The sequence below is a fragment of the Chenopodium album genome, chromosome 14, assembly GCF_948465745.1.
Source record: "Chenopodium album chromosome 14, dcCheAlbu1.1, whole genome shotgun sequence".
Classification (NCBI taxonomy): domain Eukaryota; kingdom Viridiplantae; phylum Streptophyta; class Magnoliopsida; order Caryophyllales; family Amaranthaceae; genus Chenopodium; species Chenopodium album.
In genome coordinates this window covers 50,140,185-50,157,608 of record NC_137847.1, presented here as the reverse complement: position 1 = coordinate 50,157,608, position 17,424 = coordinate 50,140,185, and the positions used below count along the sequence as shown (strand labels likewise).

General features: G+C 34.0%; 2 protein-coding genes across 2 annotated transcripts; one reads left to right on the top strand and one right to left on the bottom strand.

Annotated features, from left to right (window-relative positions):
* Window positions 1-1,833: 1,833 nt before the first annotated feature.
* LOC145577439 (uncharacterized) lies at window positions 1,834-9,100 on the bottom strand. The gene is made up of 4 exons (XM_081634873.1): window positions 8,853-9,100; window positions 6,624-6,729; window positions 4,004-4,121; window positions 1,834-2,277 (listed from the first exon to the last, which is right to left on the bottom strand). The coding sequence occupies exons 1-4, from the start codon at window positions 8,969-8,971 to the stop codon at window positions 2,015-2,017; spliced, it is 606 nt and encodes a 201-aa protein (XP_081490999.1). The 5' UTR covers window positions 8,972-9,100; the 3' UTR covers window positions 1,834-2,014.
* A 920-nt stretch (window positions 9,101-10,020) lies between these two features.
* LOC145577438 (sphingosine kinase 1-like) lies at window positions 10,021-16,857 on the top strand. The gene is made up of 10 exons (XM_081634872.1): window positions 10,021-10,567; window positions 11,022-11,144; window positions 11,250-11,350; window positions 13,272-13,344; window positions 13,895-13,981; window positions 14,067-14,144; window positions 14,474-14,544; window positions 15,216-15,509; window positions 16,038-16,160; window positions 16,473-16,857. The coding sequence occupies exons 1-10, from the start codon at window positions 10,228-10,230 to the stop codon at window positions 16,665-16,667; spliced, it is 1,485 nt and encodes a 494-aa protein (XP_081490998.1). The 5' UTR covers window positions 10,021-10,227; the 3' UTR covers window positions 16,668-16,857.
* Window positions 16,858-17,424: the final 567 nt, after the last annotated feature.

Genomic DNA, 17,424 nt, shown 5'->3' with positions numbered 1-17,424 from the left:
GATTGACAGATGCAGATTCAAAGCATAGGGTCTCTCATGCATTTGTTTGGCATGTGGATTTAGCTTGGCTTTAGGATACAATTGTGTTCTTATCACCCCTTTTCTTTTGGTAAACCATGTTACCATTATTTGTACACAATCTCCGGGAGCGATTAAAATTTTTTCCCTCCAAACCACTTTATGAAACTTTAAAAGTTAAAGCGCCAAAAAAAAAAAATAATACTAATATAATCGGTGTTCGAACAATATCGTGTAAACAAAAAATTTATTGGGGTGCTAGAGAGATATGTTCTTTCTCCCCTAAAAGCGTAACCATTATCAAGAAGGGAAGGTTGATAAAGGGGATTGCTAAACGCAGCCTAGATTTACTTTACACAACCCTTTTTTTTCCTTATTTTTGCAATTCTAAAAGAACTCTAAAGTTTAACTTCCCTCCTATTTCACCTCAAAATAAAATCTTAATAAAACTATTCATTATTGTCATAACATACATTAACCAAAATCAATTTAAAATACTTATTGTGATTGCAATAAATGATTATATATTTTGACATGAAAGACATTGAAATTGATGTAACTTTTCGTTTATAGTCTATCTCATGTAATACGTATGAAACAAACTAGTCTATTTCAACTACAATGAACAAAATTTATGTATTTATTTCATGCATATTGAACAAAGTAGTATACTCTATTTCTCACAAATTGAACAAAATCATATTGAACAAAGGAGTACTTTATTTTGCAAAAATTGAACAAAATCTTATATTGTATTCCGCACAACTTGAACAAAATAATATACTCGATTCCTCACAAATTAACAAAATAATCTTTTTTTTTTCATCCCTACTTTGGAATTTTATAAAATTAAAAAAAAAATTGAAATTATTTATTGTAAAATTCAATTGTTGCGCTTGTTGATTTTGAGTTTGAGTCTGATCATCCCAACTCAGTTGTATCAATTTAACGCAAATTTAATCCCAAAAAAGATCGAAAATTCTGGAAAAAGGAACGAAAATACACAAATCGAAAATTTACCGTGCATTACATAATTGCACATCTTCAACAATCAGAATTTGGAGGAACTAACCTTTGTTGTTTGATTGGAGATCCAAAATGAAATAGGGAATGAAATGATATAAAATAGATGCAAATTGAATAGGGATATTGAATGATTTTTAATTGTGACGGTGACGATTTATGAATTTTGGGATGTAGGGTGAAAGAGAAATCAACAACAAAGAACACGGGAGGGAGGAAGAGAGGGAGGGTGAGGGTATTTTTGGTATTTTAGGAGGGTGTGTTAAGTAGGTCAAGGTTGTATTTAGCAACCGTGTTGATAAACCCTTTATATTCCACCAGTGTGGACGGTGGTACGAGTTGAACTCTCACAAACGGGGTGGGAGATTTAATCACTCTAATGGGTAAGGTTGCAAGTTGGAACTTTTAGTATAGCCTTTTGAGAAAGGGTGACCCAATAAGATTTTCTGTATCTTACTACCAGCTACCAGCTTAATCATTAAGATTCAAATGTATACACAACTCTAGAGGTCTCACAAATTACAAAATATATGGCAAATTTACATGTATGTTTACCGGTGTGAGGAAATAGTAATTAGCATCAGTTCAATTTCTGCTTGTGTAGTTGTGTAGTTGTGTTAGTGTTGATTATGTTTCACTTGTCTCCTAATTCCTGTGCTTAATTTCTACATTGAGCCTATACACCCAGATCAAGCGAACACCAAAGTCCCCTCAGACGATTGACAAAACGGCACCCATCATTGTCACCAGGGCATTGGCAAGACAATCATGCAACATGGTCGCAAAAAAGGATTGGCCAAAGCATCAAAATTCTTTCAGAACCACTTTGTATAAAGCAAATTGTTTATCACTACACGTCTACACATACTTTGTCCGGTACCCCCAAAACTCCAGTAAATTTTACTAGCATAACTATCAAGAAAATGTAAGCCTTCAATAAATACATGTTAAGTTACAAAATGGGTGCTACAAGCTAACGCTTTTTTTTACCATTTATCTTTCCTTTCCTCCTCTCCCTTTTGCTAACTAGCTTTGTCCGGGACCTACCTTTGGTGGATTTTTTAAAGGCCTTCTTCTTGCTTACAGGAATATTTTGCTTTTTTACAGCTTCTCCAGTAGACCCTGGTAGCGGTAATAATGGCGCTGACTTTTCAGTAGGACTCTCTTCATGTCCGATTTCACTTGTAGTAACTGTGACCATTATATTGCCATTTTCATATGACGTTGTCCCTTCAACTAAAGAAGAAAGTGCAAAAAAAGTGTCAAAATCTAGTCGTGTAAAGCAGTCACTCAAATAACTTATTAAGTATAAGATGATTTAATATATCCCCAACATCCCCCAATCTGAGGCATCTGCTTTTGCTAAAGGGGGCTTATATCTCACATGCATCCCAACAATGTCAAAACACAAAATCCCAACAAGAGTATCCTAGGAGAATGTTAACGAAATATTTTCAGCTGAAAGGATATATAGCCTATTTTTAGATAAGAATCTTGTCACTATCAACTTTGGCATCTGAAACTTTAACAAAAGTTATTTTTCAAGTCCCTAACTATAATAAATATCGAAGTTTGGCTAACTGAAGTATGCAAAATACGTACGGAGTACAAATCTTTCAAGTTCCAATGACTGGTTTACCATCAGCAGTCAGATCTCAGTATTCTTTGCTGACTTCACAAACCACGGATAGATGTGGGACTACTCTGTTTACTAGTAACAGAAAAGAACCTCTTAGAATATGGGAGAAAGCTACTTTCCCCGAGTCGAAGTAATAGAATACCTTCTCCCTTTATTCCTTTAAGCAGTAAATATGTTAGTAACCCAATCCCTCCCCCACTCTCAAAATTCATTGATTTTAATATCTTATGTATTAGGGCCTGTTCTGATTGATTGAATTGAGCGAGCTAAACTGAACTGAACTTAATGGAGCTGAGCTGAACTGAATATTTTATGAGAGAAGGAAATTAAGGTAAGAACTGAATTGAACTTATTAAAGCCGAATTGAACTGAACTGAAAATAATCTGAAGAGAACAGACCCTTAGTTAGATTTGAATTTCTTTTGTAGATGTCGTATGACTTTTTATTTATGCAGAGATTTAACTATTAAAAAAATGGTTCAGCATTTCAAAATCCATCGCAAAATAGCTCAGTTTTAATGATATTCAAACTGAAAATTGTCACTTTACATTAATTTACCTAAATCATACTGTATTAGTTACATGGAACCCCAAACAGAATGACTCAGCTTTGATGATACTCAAACCAAAAACTGTCATTTACTATGTTACCTAACTCACTCTTAACACTTTGTTTTTTATTTCATTTTTTTATTTTTTTTATTTAAAAGAAATACTCTTTAGTATTTTTTTTTTGAAAGAAATACTCTTTAGTATTTACAAACAATTTATGATAACACTAGATAATTCCTGAGCCATGCTCGATTTTATAAATTATTGATAATTGAAATATAGAAGTTTCTAGATAAATATAACACAATAGTCAATTATAATAATAGTCTTCAAAAAACAAAATATAACAATAACAATAAAAATAATAAATAGATAAATACTACTATAATGAATTTTCTAGGCAAATTAATGCTTCTATAAAAATTAAATAAATAAATAGAGTTTAGGAGGGAAAATTGCCTCCAAAAAAAACTCTAATTTAGTATAGTGTTATAGATTTTCTGATGTTATCATTAAAACACTGACTTTTAAGTGTAAAATTCCAGTAATTGTGTGATGGTGAATTATTAGTAAGCAATGTCTATCCGTCTAAAAGAGAGATATTGGACCACAAGCCCACAATCAATCAGCTAACCAATTAAAGTCTAACAACTAAAGGTGCATGGCATAAGTAACGAAGTATTTCTTAACCATACACAGATATAGAAATGCTGTATAACCATGATGTATAGGCTCAATGCATGAATAGACTAAAAGATAGTGAGACAATACCAGAAGCCAATGGGTTCAGCTCAATCTCATCGTTTTGCTCCTGATCTTCATCAACAGGTTTAGCACCATCTTCAGGTGGGGCGCCACCAAACAGTGCATATTCCTTTTCCTTTCTCCTCTGTAATAAAGAGGAAACCAAAATTAAAACACCTACAATAAAAGGCCAGTCAACTGATGTTTAGAAAACAAAAACCAACTCTTAACGGATTAATTTCAAGCAAGGAGCCGAATCCAGTAGAAAAACTGGATCTAATTTGTTCATGTTATAGGACAGGAAACACTATTACATCAAGGCCCGTTTTGCAAGCGAAGATATACTTGTATATCAATCAATCAAAGCCTTAATCCCATAAGTGGGGTCAGCTACATGAACATATACTTGTACAATGTAGAAAAATGTAACTTCATAGAACATGTTCCAAGTACTAAAAGGAAAACAAATACTATCGATTACTTCTACAATGCCTATTATATCACCTAAAGGATTAGAATATGGCCTAAGGACCTAGGTCCAACACCCACCAACATATAATTAAAATTTTGTGCTCTATGATGGAGAACAAAATTTGCATTACAAGTTTCTTAAATGTGGTAAATACCAGCATGTAACCCCAACAGTGATGAGTGAACTACACATGGCCCTGAAGCCCCTGATACCTCTACTCAACAAAGTGTCTAAAAACATGCTAATGATATTCAATAATTTTCCATCAGCATTAGCAGTTTCACATGCTCTAATTATACCGATGTAAGAATATGTATACAGGTTAGAATAAGGAAGTTTCCACCAAAGAATAAATTTAAAGATGCGACTACATGAGCCGTACGGTCAAAGTATCCCTTTTCAATGTATATATATGTGACACCACCATAAATCTGCAGTTGGAGCAGGATAATGTAGATATCGGAACTGAAAGTATGGTGCATCAACGCATTTAGATTGTGACACCTCTTAACATCTAGACTCACAAGGATCCTCATACAAGACATAAAGTAATCTAAAGCAAAAGAATATATGCTATTCTAAATCATGTCCAACTTTCTATTGGAAAGGTGAAGGGATGCTTTCCTTATAATTTGTTCATATTTTCCATGATAAAGTGAAATACAAAGCAACAGGAACAAACAAAGAAATCATAAAAAAGAAAAAAAAAAATAAAAATAAAAAAAATAAAAAAAAAATCTGATATCTCTGATTGCTTTAACACACCCAATTCCATCTCCAACAGATTCAAACATAAATTCTTTTGACAGTGTAAATAAGCAAATTTCTACATAAGAATAAAACTACATAGTACAGATCTGAGATTCTGAGAAGGGTTGATACAAATGACACAAAAGGCAAATGATGCAATTCTTAAGAGAAACAACCAAAAAAATGGATTGGTTGTAACTGTTAAAACACTCCCATGGGACTCAAGCAAGTAGGTCAAAGGTAAAAAAGCTGTCTACTGAATCCAACTCAGTAATGCACTAAAGCTATACGATGATATATAAATTAAGCTCACAATATCAATGTTTACCATACAATTGAGTGACAGACTAAAAAAAACGACGATAATCATTAGAGCTTCACATAGATTTGATGAAACTGATTCTAAAGCTGCTGATGCAAAGAAATTTTGTTTACTGCATTGCCAAGGAGATCCAGTTATCTATATTGGTCCGTTAGAGGGGAAAGGTGGCTGCAGCTGTAAATCCAGAAAAATGAAGCAATCTGATAGATTAATGAAGTAAAAGAAAGGAAACGGTGGTACATTTATTTTTGAGAAAATTATCTAGGTTCTCTTACTTATATCCTTAAAGCATCTCCAATGGTTGCTAATAGAGACTGACTTGCAACTATATAGTTTTCCCAAGCTGGTTGCCAACCATTCAAATGAAAAATGGGTGATGGCTTGCCCAAGCAAATTTGCTTTGACAGTATCTACAGAGAAGGGGGAGTGGAATTAAAAAAAATGATAGCTAACCAATGGATCACATTGTAGCTACAAAGAAAGTAGCTTGAAAGACCAGTGTGGCATGACAGGCTATAAGCCTATAACATACACTTGACTAGCCAGCCATTGGAGTAGTTCTAGATTCCTTAAAGTTATTTCTGTTCTTTCTTTTCCTCAAGATTAGCTAGGACGCTAGGTGTCTTCTACTATGTCATAACCAAAACAAAGATCTTGGTAAAGACTAGCTGAGATCATCCATCAACATTCCAAACTCACGAAGCATATACTCAAAAAAGAAACTTTTTAAGTGTCAGCCTAGTTCCTAGGTGTTGTACTGAACTAATCCCTCGTGTAAGCCTTTTGTTCTAGAAACCTAAATCACCCTTTTAGTCAAAATTATTCAATGTCATTTTGTTTCCCTTTCTAATTCGATTCCATCTATCTTTTCCCATCCTTGCCCCTAAATAATAATAGTGAAGCCTTTGTCACAGATCTTACAATAAACAAACAAGGACATCAACAGGGTAGTTATCTTAATATTGACTACAAATCTCAACAAATCCATGGCAAAGTTAACCTTCCACCATTCTGTTTCAGCATCCCAAAAGGCATGATAAATAGAAAAAGAGCAGTAAATATAAATCAATAGTCATATAATTATGGGTTATAATCATATCTACCTTTTTACGATCTTCAAGGCGCTTGCGCCTTTCAGCTTCTCCTTGCTGCTTCAGAGCTTCCTTTCTCCTCTTCTTCTTTCGTTTGTGGAAACCACCCACATAATCCCTGTTCCAATCAAAACCAAAATTACTTCGTACCACTTCTCAACAGCTTCTTCATTCATCAATTCAGTAAATTACTTAAGATCAGCTTATTGACTATAATACAGCCAAAAGTAAGGGTGTTAATAGATGACCAAAACCAAAAAAAAAACAAACTTAACGGCATGTAACCGTATCGGATAAATTAACAAAATCAATTCAGTAAGCAGACAAAAAAATAGAGGCTAAACAGTTTGGTTAATGTACAACTTTTTACAAAACGGTCAACTGAAATACTAATATAACTTTTTTAAAGCAACTGTAGTTAAGTGCTTCACCCTCTTAGCTTTCCATCTGCAACTCTAGGCTCTTAATACCTCAAAGATAATAATTTTGATGAATTGAAGAAGGTAAGTCACACTATTCTTTTCTTTCAAATATTTATCTTAAATTTTTTTTTTTATCAACATGGGCAAATTTCCCATTACTTGACAGGTTCGAAGTTGTTTTTTTTTTTTTTTTTTTTTTTTTTTTTTTTTTTTGAAGGAAAGGTTTGAAGTAATTCTAAACATGTTGTAGTGAATAAATAGCAAAATTTGACTCTTTATTACTTATTTATTTCTCATTTATTCTCTCATCAGAGACTTCATTACAATTTAAGATTTACCGGTTCTCCTTTCACTCACTAGAATTCTATCTCAAATGAGTAATGGTTTATGGTTAACCAAACCATTTAGGTAGATAGTCGAAACACTACAGCTACGATTCACTGAATTGTCAAACTGAAACTTTGAGTAACCTAACTGAAACATTTCCATACGATTAACCATTCACAAACACCCCTAGCCTAATGGCTCAAAGTTTCAAACCCAATTTTCTGACTCAAGCAAAGGTAAGCAACTGAACACATATTGAGATGCACAGGTACTTCAATCTTAACTATCCAAATCAGAACATTTATACATTATCATAAAGAAAAATGATGTAGCCAACAAATTATCTAAATACGTTACATGCAGGGTAAGCCATAGGTTATTAGGTTAGGTGATTGAAACAGATAAACACCTCCACAGTTGTATGCAACAATTAATTTACTTAGGCTAGAAGGATGTAGCCAAAGTGGCTAGCGAATTAACAGCACTTCATGGTAAATGGTATACACAGTATATGTTAATTTCATGGTCATATTAGAAAGAATTAAAGAATAGAATGAAGAAATGCAACCCATAAGATAGAAATTGGGGATATATATGAACTCTTTACAAAAAAAAAAAAGTAGCAAGAGATTAAATGCTTCATGCATCATGCTAGGAGTGCTAATCTTGTAGCAAGAATGAATTGCTACCAGCTCAAACACAACTCTAATTAAAGATCCAAGCTTGATCCAATGAAAATAGCAAAGTACTTCTGCATTTTATCGATATCATCATTCCCATATTCAATCAATCAATCAAAGCCTTAATCCCATAAGTGGTCTGGCTACATGAACCAAATTAGATTATTCCATGTAGTCATCATTCCCATATTATCTTTTACAGATCTTCAACTCCTTCTCATGTCAATTCATACCTTTTTACAATATTATCATTCTTTGATGATGCTTCATAGTAATTTGTAATGTCGCTCACTTCACTTGTTCAGTTGCTTGTTAATTGCCACTAACAATCTAGCATTACTTGTTACTACAATTGCTTCTAAAGTTCCAACCTTATCCTAATCCCACTAATTTTCTTCAAATGATACAATATTCATCAATAATCTACCACTACGAATTTTAAGCTACAAATCTTTGTATTTTTAAAGCTAAATTAAAACCCGTCCAATGTAAATACAAATTCAAGAAACTATATCAACATTAGTCTCAAATTTCTCCCCTAATCAACAAAATTCCTAACATACCCAAATCCTATCTCATCAACCCACACCAAATTACTTTAACAAAATAAGTTTAGTGCCATTTTAGGCATAGTTTATGCTTCTAATACTAGAAAAAAAAAAGAGAGAAAAAAAAAAAACCCAAAAATCACCATAAAATCACAAAAATGCACACGTAACAACCTTTAATTCATCCAAAGTAAATAAAAAATAAAAATAAAAATAAAAAATTGAAAATTGGGTATTTGTTTTTTGGGAGATGGGGTTTTATACCTTAGGTCTTTTTCATTGAAAGTGACGGCGAGAGATTTATTACGAAGAGCTCTCTTGCTGATATGCACACTGTTCATCGGCGGCTTCCCGACAATCGCGCCATCCGCTTCCGTCTTCATTGCCACCACCAAGAAGACTCACTGCAAGAGAGACTAGAGGAAGTACTCAAATTGTTTTTGTGTCTTTTTGTTTTGAGCTTTTGGCTTTCTTTCTAGCCCTAATTTTTTTAGCCCAATTCTCAATTTGGCCTTAATTCCTTACTATAGAACGAGTATTTTTTGTTTTCTTTTGGGAGGGATAGTCGGATAGGTAGAGGGAAAACACATTACTAGATCGGAACCACTTACTGCCTAATCGAACAATCTAACCCGCTATCGGACGAGTGTGCAAACAAGATCATTTAGGAATGGGGGAAAGGGTAAGGTCGTTTGGGAAACCCCAACCTCTAATTACCACGGGGATTGATCCCACCATTAGACCAAGTATAATTTGGTGAATAATTTTTTTTACTCCCTCTATTTTATAATCGCAATAAACTGACCTTTGCACACTGTTCAACCAAAAAAAATCATGAATTAGAACACCTAATTACCCAAATATAATAATTCAACAAATTTACATGATTTTCCCTTTCCCTCTCTCTTCAACCTATTCATCAGTTAAGTATCTTGTATTTATGTTTACTAATTTAAAATGTCTCCTCTTCAAACGGCTACCAATGATAAGAGACACAGTGAATATATATCATATACTTCTTTAAAAGTAAATCACAAGCCATTTTATCCACACTTAGTAGGATTCAAACCTCATACCTTTATGATTCGAAACAGAAAATTTATCAAGGGAACCAACATTTTATTTGTATGAGTTGACTTTTTAACATGTCAAACTAACAACTCCCATCAATGACATACGGAGTACAATATACCAATTGTTTTATACTCTATATATTTATTGCATATCTCACGAGAAAGTCATTATACATTTTTGAAAGATTCTAATGATTAAAACAAAGCGTAAATATATTGTAATAGTCAATTAGTCACACACTCGGATATTGAATGAACACTGCAGTCGGATACACAGATCGTTAAAGAGAAAGTCTAAAACCAAGCCGAGCTCACTAGTCACAACTATAGAACAGTCAACTGCACTACTTTGTCAAACTTTTGAATTCAATCCTTTACGTGGGTGCAACTTAAATATGTTTCCTGTTTTGTCGGTTCAAAATCCAATCTTTAATCTTTTCTTAATAAACCCCAGGAATGTCGCACAATTCAATCAAACTACCCCAAATTTCACCTACCACTATTCAAAATCCAACCCTTAAATCCCCCCAATTTTCCAAAATTTGCCCTAATTTATCCCAAAATCAATGGATAAATCCGAAGCAGAAATCCCATTTAAAATCTCCGAAAGAATCACACTTAACGGAACCCTAATTTCATTAACCTTTAATTCCGACGGAATTCTCCGGTGGGTTGACGGCGGCGATGAAAAGTCCTTGTCTTTGGAGAAGGAGGTTGTAGGGGTTTCAATGGAAGATTCTAGAATCATCCTCAAATGTGCTGTTAAGAGCAGTGGAAGTGGTGGTGGGATCCTCTGTTGCTCACCCACTGAAGGTTCGGTGAGGAAGAGTTTAGTTCTGGAAGCTTCTTCTCAGGAGTCTCTTCAGCTTTGGTTCCAGAAACTTCGAGAATTTCTCGATTCTCTTGGTAATTACTTTTCAATTTCATGGCTGATCAATTAATTTGATTTCATTTTTTGTAATATGATCACACACTCTGTTTTTTTAATACTAGTAGTTGATCTATGTTGGGTTTTTTTTACGGTTTTCAATGCACATCTTTGCTCATCGATATAATGATGATGATTGGTACATGTATAAATGTATGAGTAGTTTTGTATTGTAAAGTTGATATCTTTTGTCATGATTGGAAATAAAAATTGAGACGAATTCAACCAGATCATACAAGAACAATACTTTGGACATCTATATTGAACTGATTGAGTATAAATTAAGGTATTTTAGACCCAAGATGTAGATTTTCAGGGATTGGTAGCATAACTAATTTCATTTGTAGTTTATCTAATAAGCTAAAAACCTTGGTAGATCTTGCAAATATGGTAATTGATGGCTGTAGTAACTTGCTGTTAACATGGTTGTAGGTCGACCGAAGAGGCTGTTTGTTTTGGTTAACCCGTATGGCGGAAAGAAGTCTGCCTTACAGATATTTGTTGATACTGTGCGGCCCTTGCTTGAGGATGCCGAAATCCAGTTTACATTGCAAGGTTTGTAATTTTGCGCTTTTGCTCAGTTATTCTGCTTTATTTTGTAGCTCATCACTTAGTTAACTTATGTTTTATTGGTATTTGGGTTGATGTTATTGTTAATAGAAACTAAATATCAGCTACATGCTAAGGAACTTGCTTATGGACTAGATCTTACCAAGTATGATGGCGTCGTTTGTGTTAGTGGTGATGGTATCTTGGTTGAGGTATGCTGTTGAGCACTTACTAATGCATTACTGATTTTGAAGAAAACTTCCACAAGAGATCTTTTCTATATGGTGTGCGTTGTGGTTTTGGGTGATATCTATTTTTTGCGTTGTTGATAAATAGATAGATTATTCTTTGAGTTGAAACTATCAGAATTCCCAACAAAAACTTTACATCAGTTATGAGGAAGGATAAGACAGACATAGACTCACCGTTGGATCTTCCTATAAAACCTTTTAAAATGTTATTTTCTATATTGCCAAAGGCTAAGACCCTCATGTTTAATTTTGGGACATCCCAAAAATAATGACCACTTTTTAAATAATGTATATTCGAAAATTGTAGTTCATCCATATTACTATATTAGTATGGTTCCCTTAATGATATATTTTACTAACAACCATGAATAACTGACTACAAGTTGCATGGTGGAGATTTATTCAAGGAGTGATGCTTATTGTGCTTGAACTCAAAAATAAAAATTTCAATTATATGCTATGATTGCTACCTATTATTAAGGATGAAAAGTAACGAAGTCGTATGTTTTGGCATGTGTACTTTCATATTGATTTTATTAGATATATTCCCTCTATTTCAAATTGTATACCCTTGCTCACTTTTATTTTGTATTTAAGGAGGGGGGAATTTTTAATATGAAAAGGTTTTGTGTGAGTCCGTTTCACGTGAGTCCACCACCACTCACCCAAAAGAGCCCAAACCTAGACCTTAATTGCAGTATTAAGAGATCGAGAAGCAGCAAGCCATTGATGAGTAATCAACCGTACTAGTAAAAGCTCAAATTTCGAGTAAAACCATTGATGAGTAAAACATTGAACTCCGCCATTAACAGCTCGAATTTCGAACACCGCCATTGATGAGTAAAACCATTAAGTAAAAGCTCGAATTTCGAGCTTGATTTGCGTTTGATGGAGTATTGATTCTTGAACTCCGCCATTAACAGCGTCAACCAAAAGCTTTGATACTCGAACACCAACCTGCTTTCGTCGCTTCCTTCTTCGCTTTCTCTAATTAACAAAATACTAATCGATTCAAATTACATGATTTTTGAAACTAATGTGAGTTGCAGAGAAAGAGGAGAGAGATGGTGGGTTGTTGAGGACAGAGAAAGAGAGGAAGGAAGGAGGGGTTTTAATACTTGACCATTATAATCTAATTTCTGATATATTTAGCCTACTTTCTGATATATAAAACCTATAATCTGATATATATATATAACGTATTTTCTGACAATTATAATATAGTTTGTGATATTTATAATCTAATATCTAACCATTATAATCTAATATCTGACTATTATTATCTAATTTCTAACCATTAAGATTTTTTTTTTCCTCAATTTTTTTTTTTTTTTTGTATGACCGGACTCACTTGATTCCGTTCTACACAAAACTTTTACTTTTAATAATGGCTCTGTGTGGGAGTGGTGCATGAAATTCATGGTGAGTAGGACATTAGACTTTAAATAAACCTATCTTACCTATACTTAGGATATGGCCGTAGCTGCACTGTACCACATGTGATTCCTAACTCAGGATAGAAAAGTTGGGAATTCACTATGGTAAGGTGGAAATACAATTGTAGCTAGGGGTGGCAATTTGGGTCAACGGGTCGGGTTCGGGGTCAGATTTTGAGTCGATTTCAGGTTATGCTTAGAAACTATCAAAATAGTGTAGAACTTAATATTATTATGAAATATGAAATTTGGGTCAAATCGGGTCGAATTCGGGCTGTTCGTATTCGAATTTCTCTCAGCAACTTCGGGTCGGGTTATCGATTGCCAGCCCTAATTGTAGCACAAAACAAGCTCAGCCAATTTTAGATGATTTGCTCAGTGTCTCTGATATTAATGCACTTTTTACAGCATTAGATGTTAATTACAGGGGTTCTGAACTTTAGTAGGTAGTAAATGGCTTGCTGCAAAGGCATGATTGGGTTACTGCAATAAAGATGCCTATTGGAGTGATTCCTGCAGGTATCTATTCTACCCTCTTATGTTTATTGATGTATCTCCGTGCTTCTGAATATAACATCTTAAATTTTTCTCAAAGTTGAATTATATTTTTAGTTGTGTGCTTGAAATCCTAGCCTAAGGTGTAAATCTTGTTGTCTGGGCTGATTTATGTAGCACATTTGCATTCTATGTTTTGTTTTAAAGTGAAATTTTGGGATGCTATCAATTGAATGCTTTAGAAACTCTTATTTTATTATTCATTGGTCTTGAAAGAAAGGAGTTCAACAGCTGGATAAAGAGATGAAACAATAACCAGGTTGTATTGTCGTGTTTTGATTTGAAATGATTGTTTTTTTTTCCGAGAAAAATACCAAATCTCAAGATTTTTCCACATCATATTTTGGAAATTCTGTCTGAACTAATCATATCATTCTTATGTATGATGTTCATAGAATTCAGTATGGTTATTCTTATGTTCACTAAATTTATCTTGATGTAAATTGATAATTTTGTGCAAGGCCAAAACTGTAGGCCTGTAGCTATGCTTTTCTCACTCTTCTACTGGATGTAGGTACTGGAAATGGTGTGGCTAAATCTTTGTTGGATTCAGTTGGTGATCCTTGTTCTGCAGTTGATGCCACTGTTGCTATCATTCGGGGTTAGTATTGTTCTGCTGGCAAGTAATTAAGGCTTTTACTTCATGTTGATTATTTTACCCAATCAATTGGTGTCTTCTATTACAGGTCACAAAACCTCCCTCGATATTGCTACTATTTCACAAGGGAAGACAAGGTTTTTCAGTGTCTTAATGCTTGCATGGGGTATGAGATGGTCATCCATTCAGATTATACTATGCTATGTTACTCAAACTGTTTTTTTGACTTCAAGTATCTGTCTAGATACTTGACACTTTTTGTTGAATGGACACTAGGCACTTTATTGTGGACCAGTACCATGCATATATATATATATATATATATAAAATAAGATGTTCACTAAATGTCTGATTCAATCTCCGTGCTTCTGATTCAAATTTTTTTTTTTTTTTTTTGAGTTCGAGTAACATAGTTACTATGTCTTCTTTGCTGCTTTACGTTTCGCTGTATGCTTCAATTACCTACCCTCTATCGTTGAATGCTTTATGTGCTAGGTCTTGTGGCAGACATAGACATTGAATCAGAAATATGGAGGTGGATGGGAGGGGCTCGTTTAGATTTATATGTATGTTGCTCTAAACTCCTCCTAATTCTCTTCTAGCATTGTTTCCTTCAAATATATATTGGTTTAAACTGGTAATTTGTACTGTTTATACATGCTGACCTTCACAAATTTTCCAACAAGGATTACCCCAACCACCTTCCTTCTATGTTTTCTTTTTTATTATGGCTTTGAAATGGTATTGCTGATTTCATTATTCTATTTGCTGAGTACATGGACACTGAAGCTGGTTATTTAAAATTGTAAATATGATCTACCATATGTCCTAATGAGCTTGACTCCAATGGTGAGGTGTTAGCAATTTAGACTAGAATTCAGTGTGTTGTAGAAATAGCTGATTAGGATATTATAGGCTTTTGAGTTCTTCAAGCTTTGGAAGGAAAATTGTTGAAAATGCATTAGTCTCACGATACTCTATATAACCGATGCCACTTAGATGCTCCTGAAGTTAGATGTATCTTAGCTTGCCCGTTACTTAAATAGCTGCTGCTGGAGAGTAAATTCTAAATTCTGGTACTTGAATCAACAGATTGGTCCCCCCCCCCCCCCACCCCCCTCTCTCTCCCCCTCTCCTCCTTTTTGTTTCTAGTAGAGGCTATACTTGCTCATCTTAGTTTTTTTTTCATCTAAGTATGGCTTTGTTGACGCTGTACTTCTCTTTTTAATATCCCCAGGCCGTGAAAAGAATATTTCAGTTGAGGAAATATAATGGGCGTATACATTTCATCCCTGCATCTGATTTCGAAGATTATACAGAGAAAATAAGCCATAAAGCTATATCAGTTCAAGATTTGCCGTTTTGCAGTTTGAAGAAAAAGCAGACTGATGCTCAAGAAAGTGGCTATTTAGGGCCTAACATTGACCTGGAAAACATGAATTGGCAGACCATTGAAGGACCGTTTATATCAGTTTGGATCCAAAATGTACCTTGGGGAAGTGAAGGTTCAATGCCAGCTCCTAATGCCAAGGTTGGTTATTTTGACGTAAAGTAAGCTAATTACATGTTGAACTTATTTTTTGATGCCATCTGTAGCTCTTTATTCCGTGGCACAGTGGCATTTTGATAGTCTCATTTGAGTCATGTTATAGCATGAAAAGTCAAGGCAACAAGATAGTCTCCATAAAGAGGGTGAAAAATTTAGGCTAAAGAAAATCTATATTTCATGTCATCAAATAATTGCTCTCAGAACTTTGTATCAGAACAAGGTAATGGCATAATATGGTTTCCTTCGCAAATGTAAAGGAAACACTCATTTCATCTCTGGGGAATTGGTAGGAAAAAGAGACTCGGGGGGGGGGGGGGGGGGGGGTGTTAGGTAACGATTAAGTGCTAGAAAGTATTCAAAAGGTTTTCAAGGAGAATGTTACAGGTAGTACATTTCATGTGATCAAGGAGATTGTTTAGTTGCATCTTGCATTCCCATTCTTTATTAAATGCGATTATTTCTCTCTAATATATGACAATTTACACCTGTTATTACTTTTGTAACATGCAGTTTTCAGATGGTTATTTAGATGTAATCCTTATGAAAGATTGCCCGAAATTGGGTTTGATGTCAGTATTGACTAGTTTAAGCAATGGAAAGCATGTGAAATCGCCACACGTCCTGTACTTCAAGGTGAGTTCTTTTGTGTTGCGATTATTAAAAAAAAATGCAATGGCTTATAATTTGTACTGTAACTGCAATGGCTATTGCGTCTACTATTGAGGTCACGAGGAAGTGGGGTGCCAAAAGAAAAAACGGACATGAGTAGAAGCTCTTGTAGGAAATCTGAATTTCAACATTTTCTCCGTGTTTTTAATTTTTAGAGCAGATTCAAAGCTGAAATTCACCCATAATAAGAAATTTATTTTTGAAAAATGGAACCCCTTAAAATGCTTATGTTAAAGAAAGAAAAAAACTTATCTTTTCAGCTTGTTTTGGCATCAGGTGAAATCCTTTATATTGGAGCCCGGCTCTCGTACTAAAGACTCAACAAAAGGAGGAATCATAGACTGTGATGGCGAGGTGCTGGCCAGAGGTAATGGTACATACAAGTGTGACGAAAAAACCTTGATGTCTTACGATAATCTTCAAATCACCATTGATCAGGGTCTAGCTACTCTATTTTGCCCTCCCCTTTGAGTAAAAATTGTATACATTTTGATTTATTCTAATTTAACAACCACATCATGTATTTTTTACCTATCGTCAATAGGATTTCATGTATTTTTTACCTATCGTCAATAGGATTTCACATTTGATCAACGATTGTGTGCAATTAATTGCTTGGAAAGGAAATTTAATACATAGTATTTTTATGTTTGGACTGCCATTTCTCTGGCCCTTTTCTATTATTGGCAAATTATTTCAATCATATATATTCTTTGCAAAACTATTGACAATTTAATACTTAAAAGTGTTCATGAGAAAGTTGAATAGCATAAAGGATTGTTCACATGGTCTGTAAATTCCTGAATATTCATTTGACTTGGAGAAGATGATTATGGAGTACATGTCTATCTTCATTCAAAAGCAGTCACTGCATTCCAAGCAGAAAATCTTGAAATGAGTATTGGCATAGTAAGGATGAATTAAGATTTGAATGGCATAAAATTAAATTTAAATCAGAGGTTTCGCGTTTATGTTGTTTGGATTTAAGCATATCAGGTCTATGAGATGTCGGGAATTCGAAAATTTCAAAACCTAAATAATACGTAGTAAAACATTATCATGCTTTCTAATGATAATTGCACAAGAATAATTAGATTGTTAACAAGTACTCTGTAAGAATAATCACTAAAGTAACATTATTACTCCGTAACAAATTGTACTTTTGTTAACAAGAAAGGAAAATACCAGTACAAAAAAATCCATGACAACAAGACAACAAAATTACACA

Excerpts from the sequence above, each read along its gene's own strand:
- LOC145577438 (XM_081634872.1), top strand. The coding sequence starts at position 10,228 with ATGGATAAATCCGAAGCAGAAATCCCATTTAAAATCTCCGAAAGAATC. Across the intron at positions 11,351-13,271 it reads GTGATGGTATCTTGGTTGAG|GTAGTAAATGGCTTGCTGCA; the intron begins GTATGCTGTTGA and ends GAACTTTAGTAG. Across the intron at positions 14,145-14,473 it reads TGTCTTAATGCTTGCATGGG|GTCTTGTGGCAGACATAGAC; the intron begins GTATGAGATGGT and ends TTTATGTGCTAG.
- LOC145577439 (XM_081634873.1), bottom strand. The coding sequence starts at position 8,971 with ATGAAGACGGAAGCGGATGGCGCGATTGTCGGGAAGCCGCCGATGAAC. Across the intron at positions 4,122-6,623 it reads GCCTTGAAGATCGTAAAAAG|AGGAGAAAGGAAAAGGAATA; the intron begins GTAGATATGATT and ends TCTTTATTACAG. Across the intron at positions 2,278-4,003 it reads GCTGAACCCATTGGCTTCTG|TTGAAGGGACAACGTCATAT; the intron begins GTATTGTCTCAC and ends TTTCTTCTTTAG.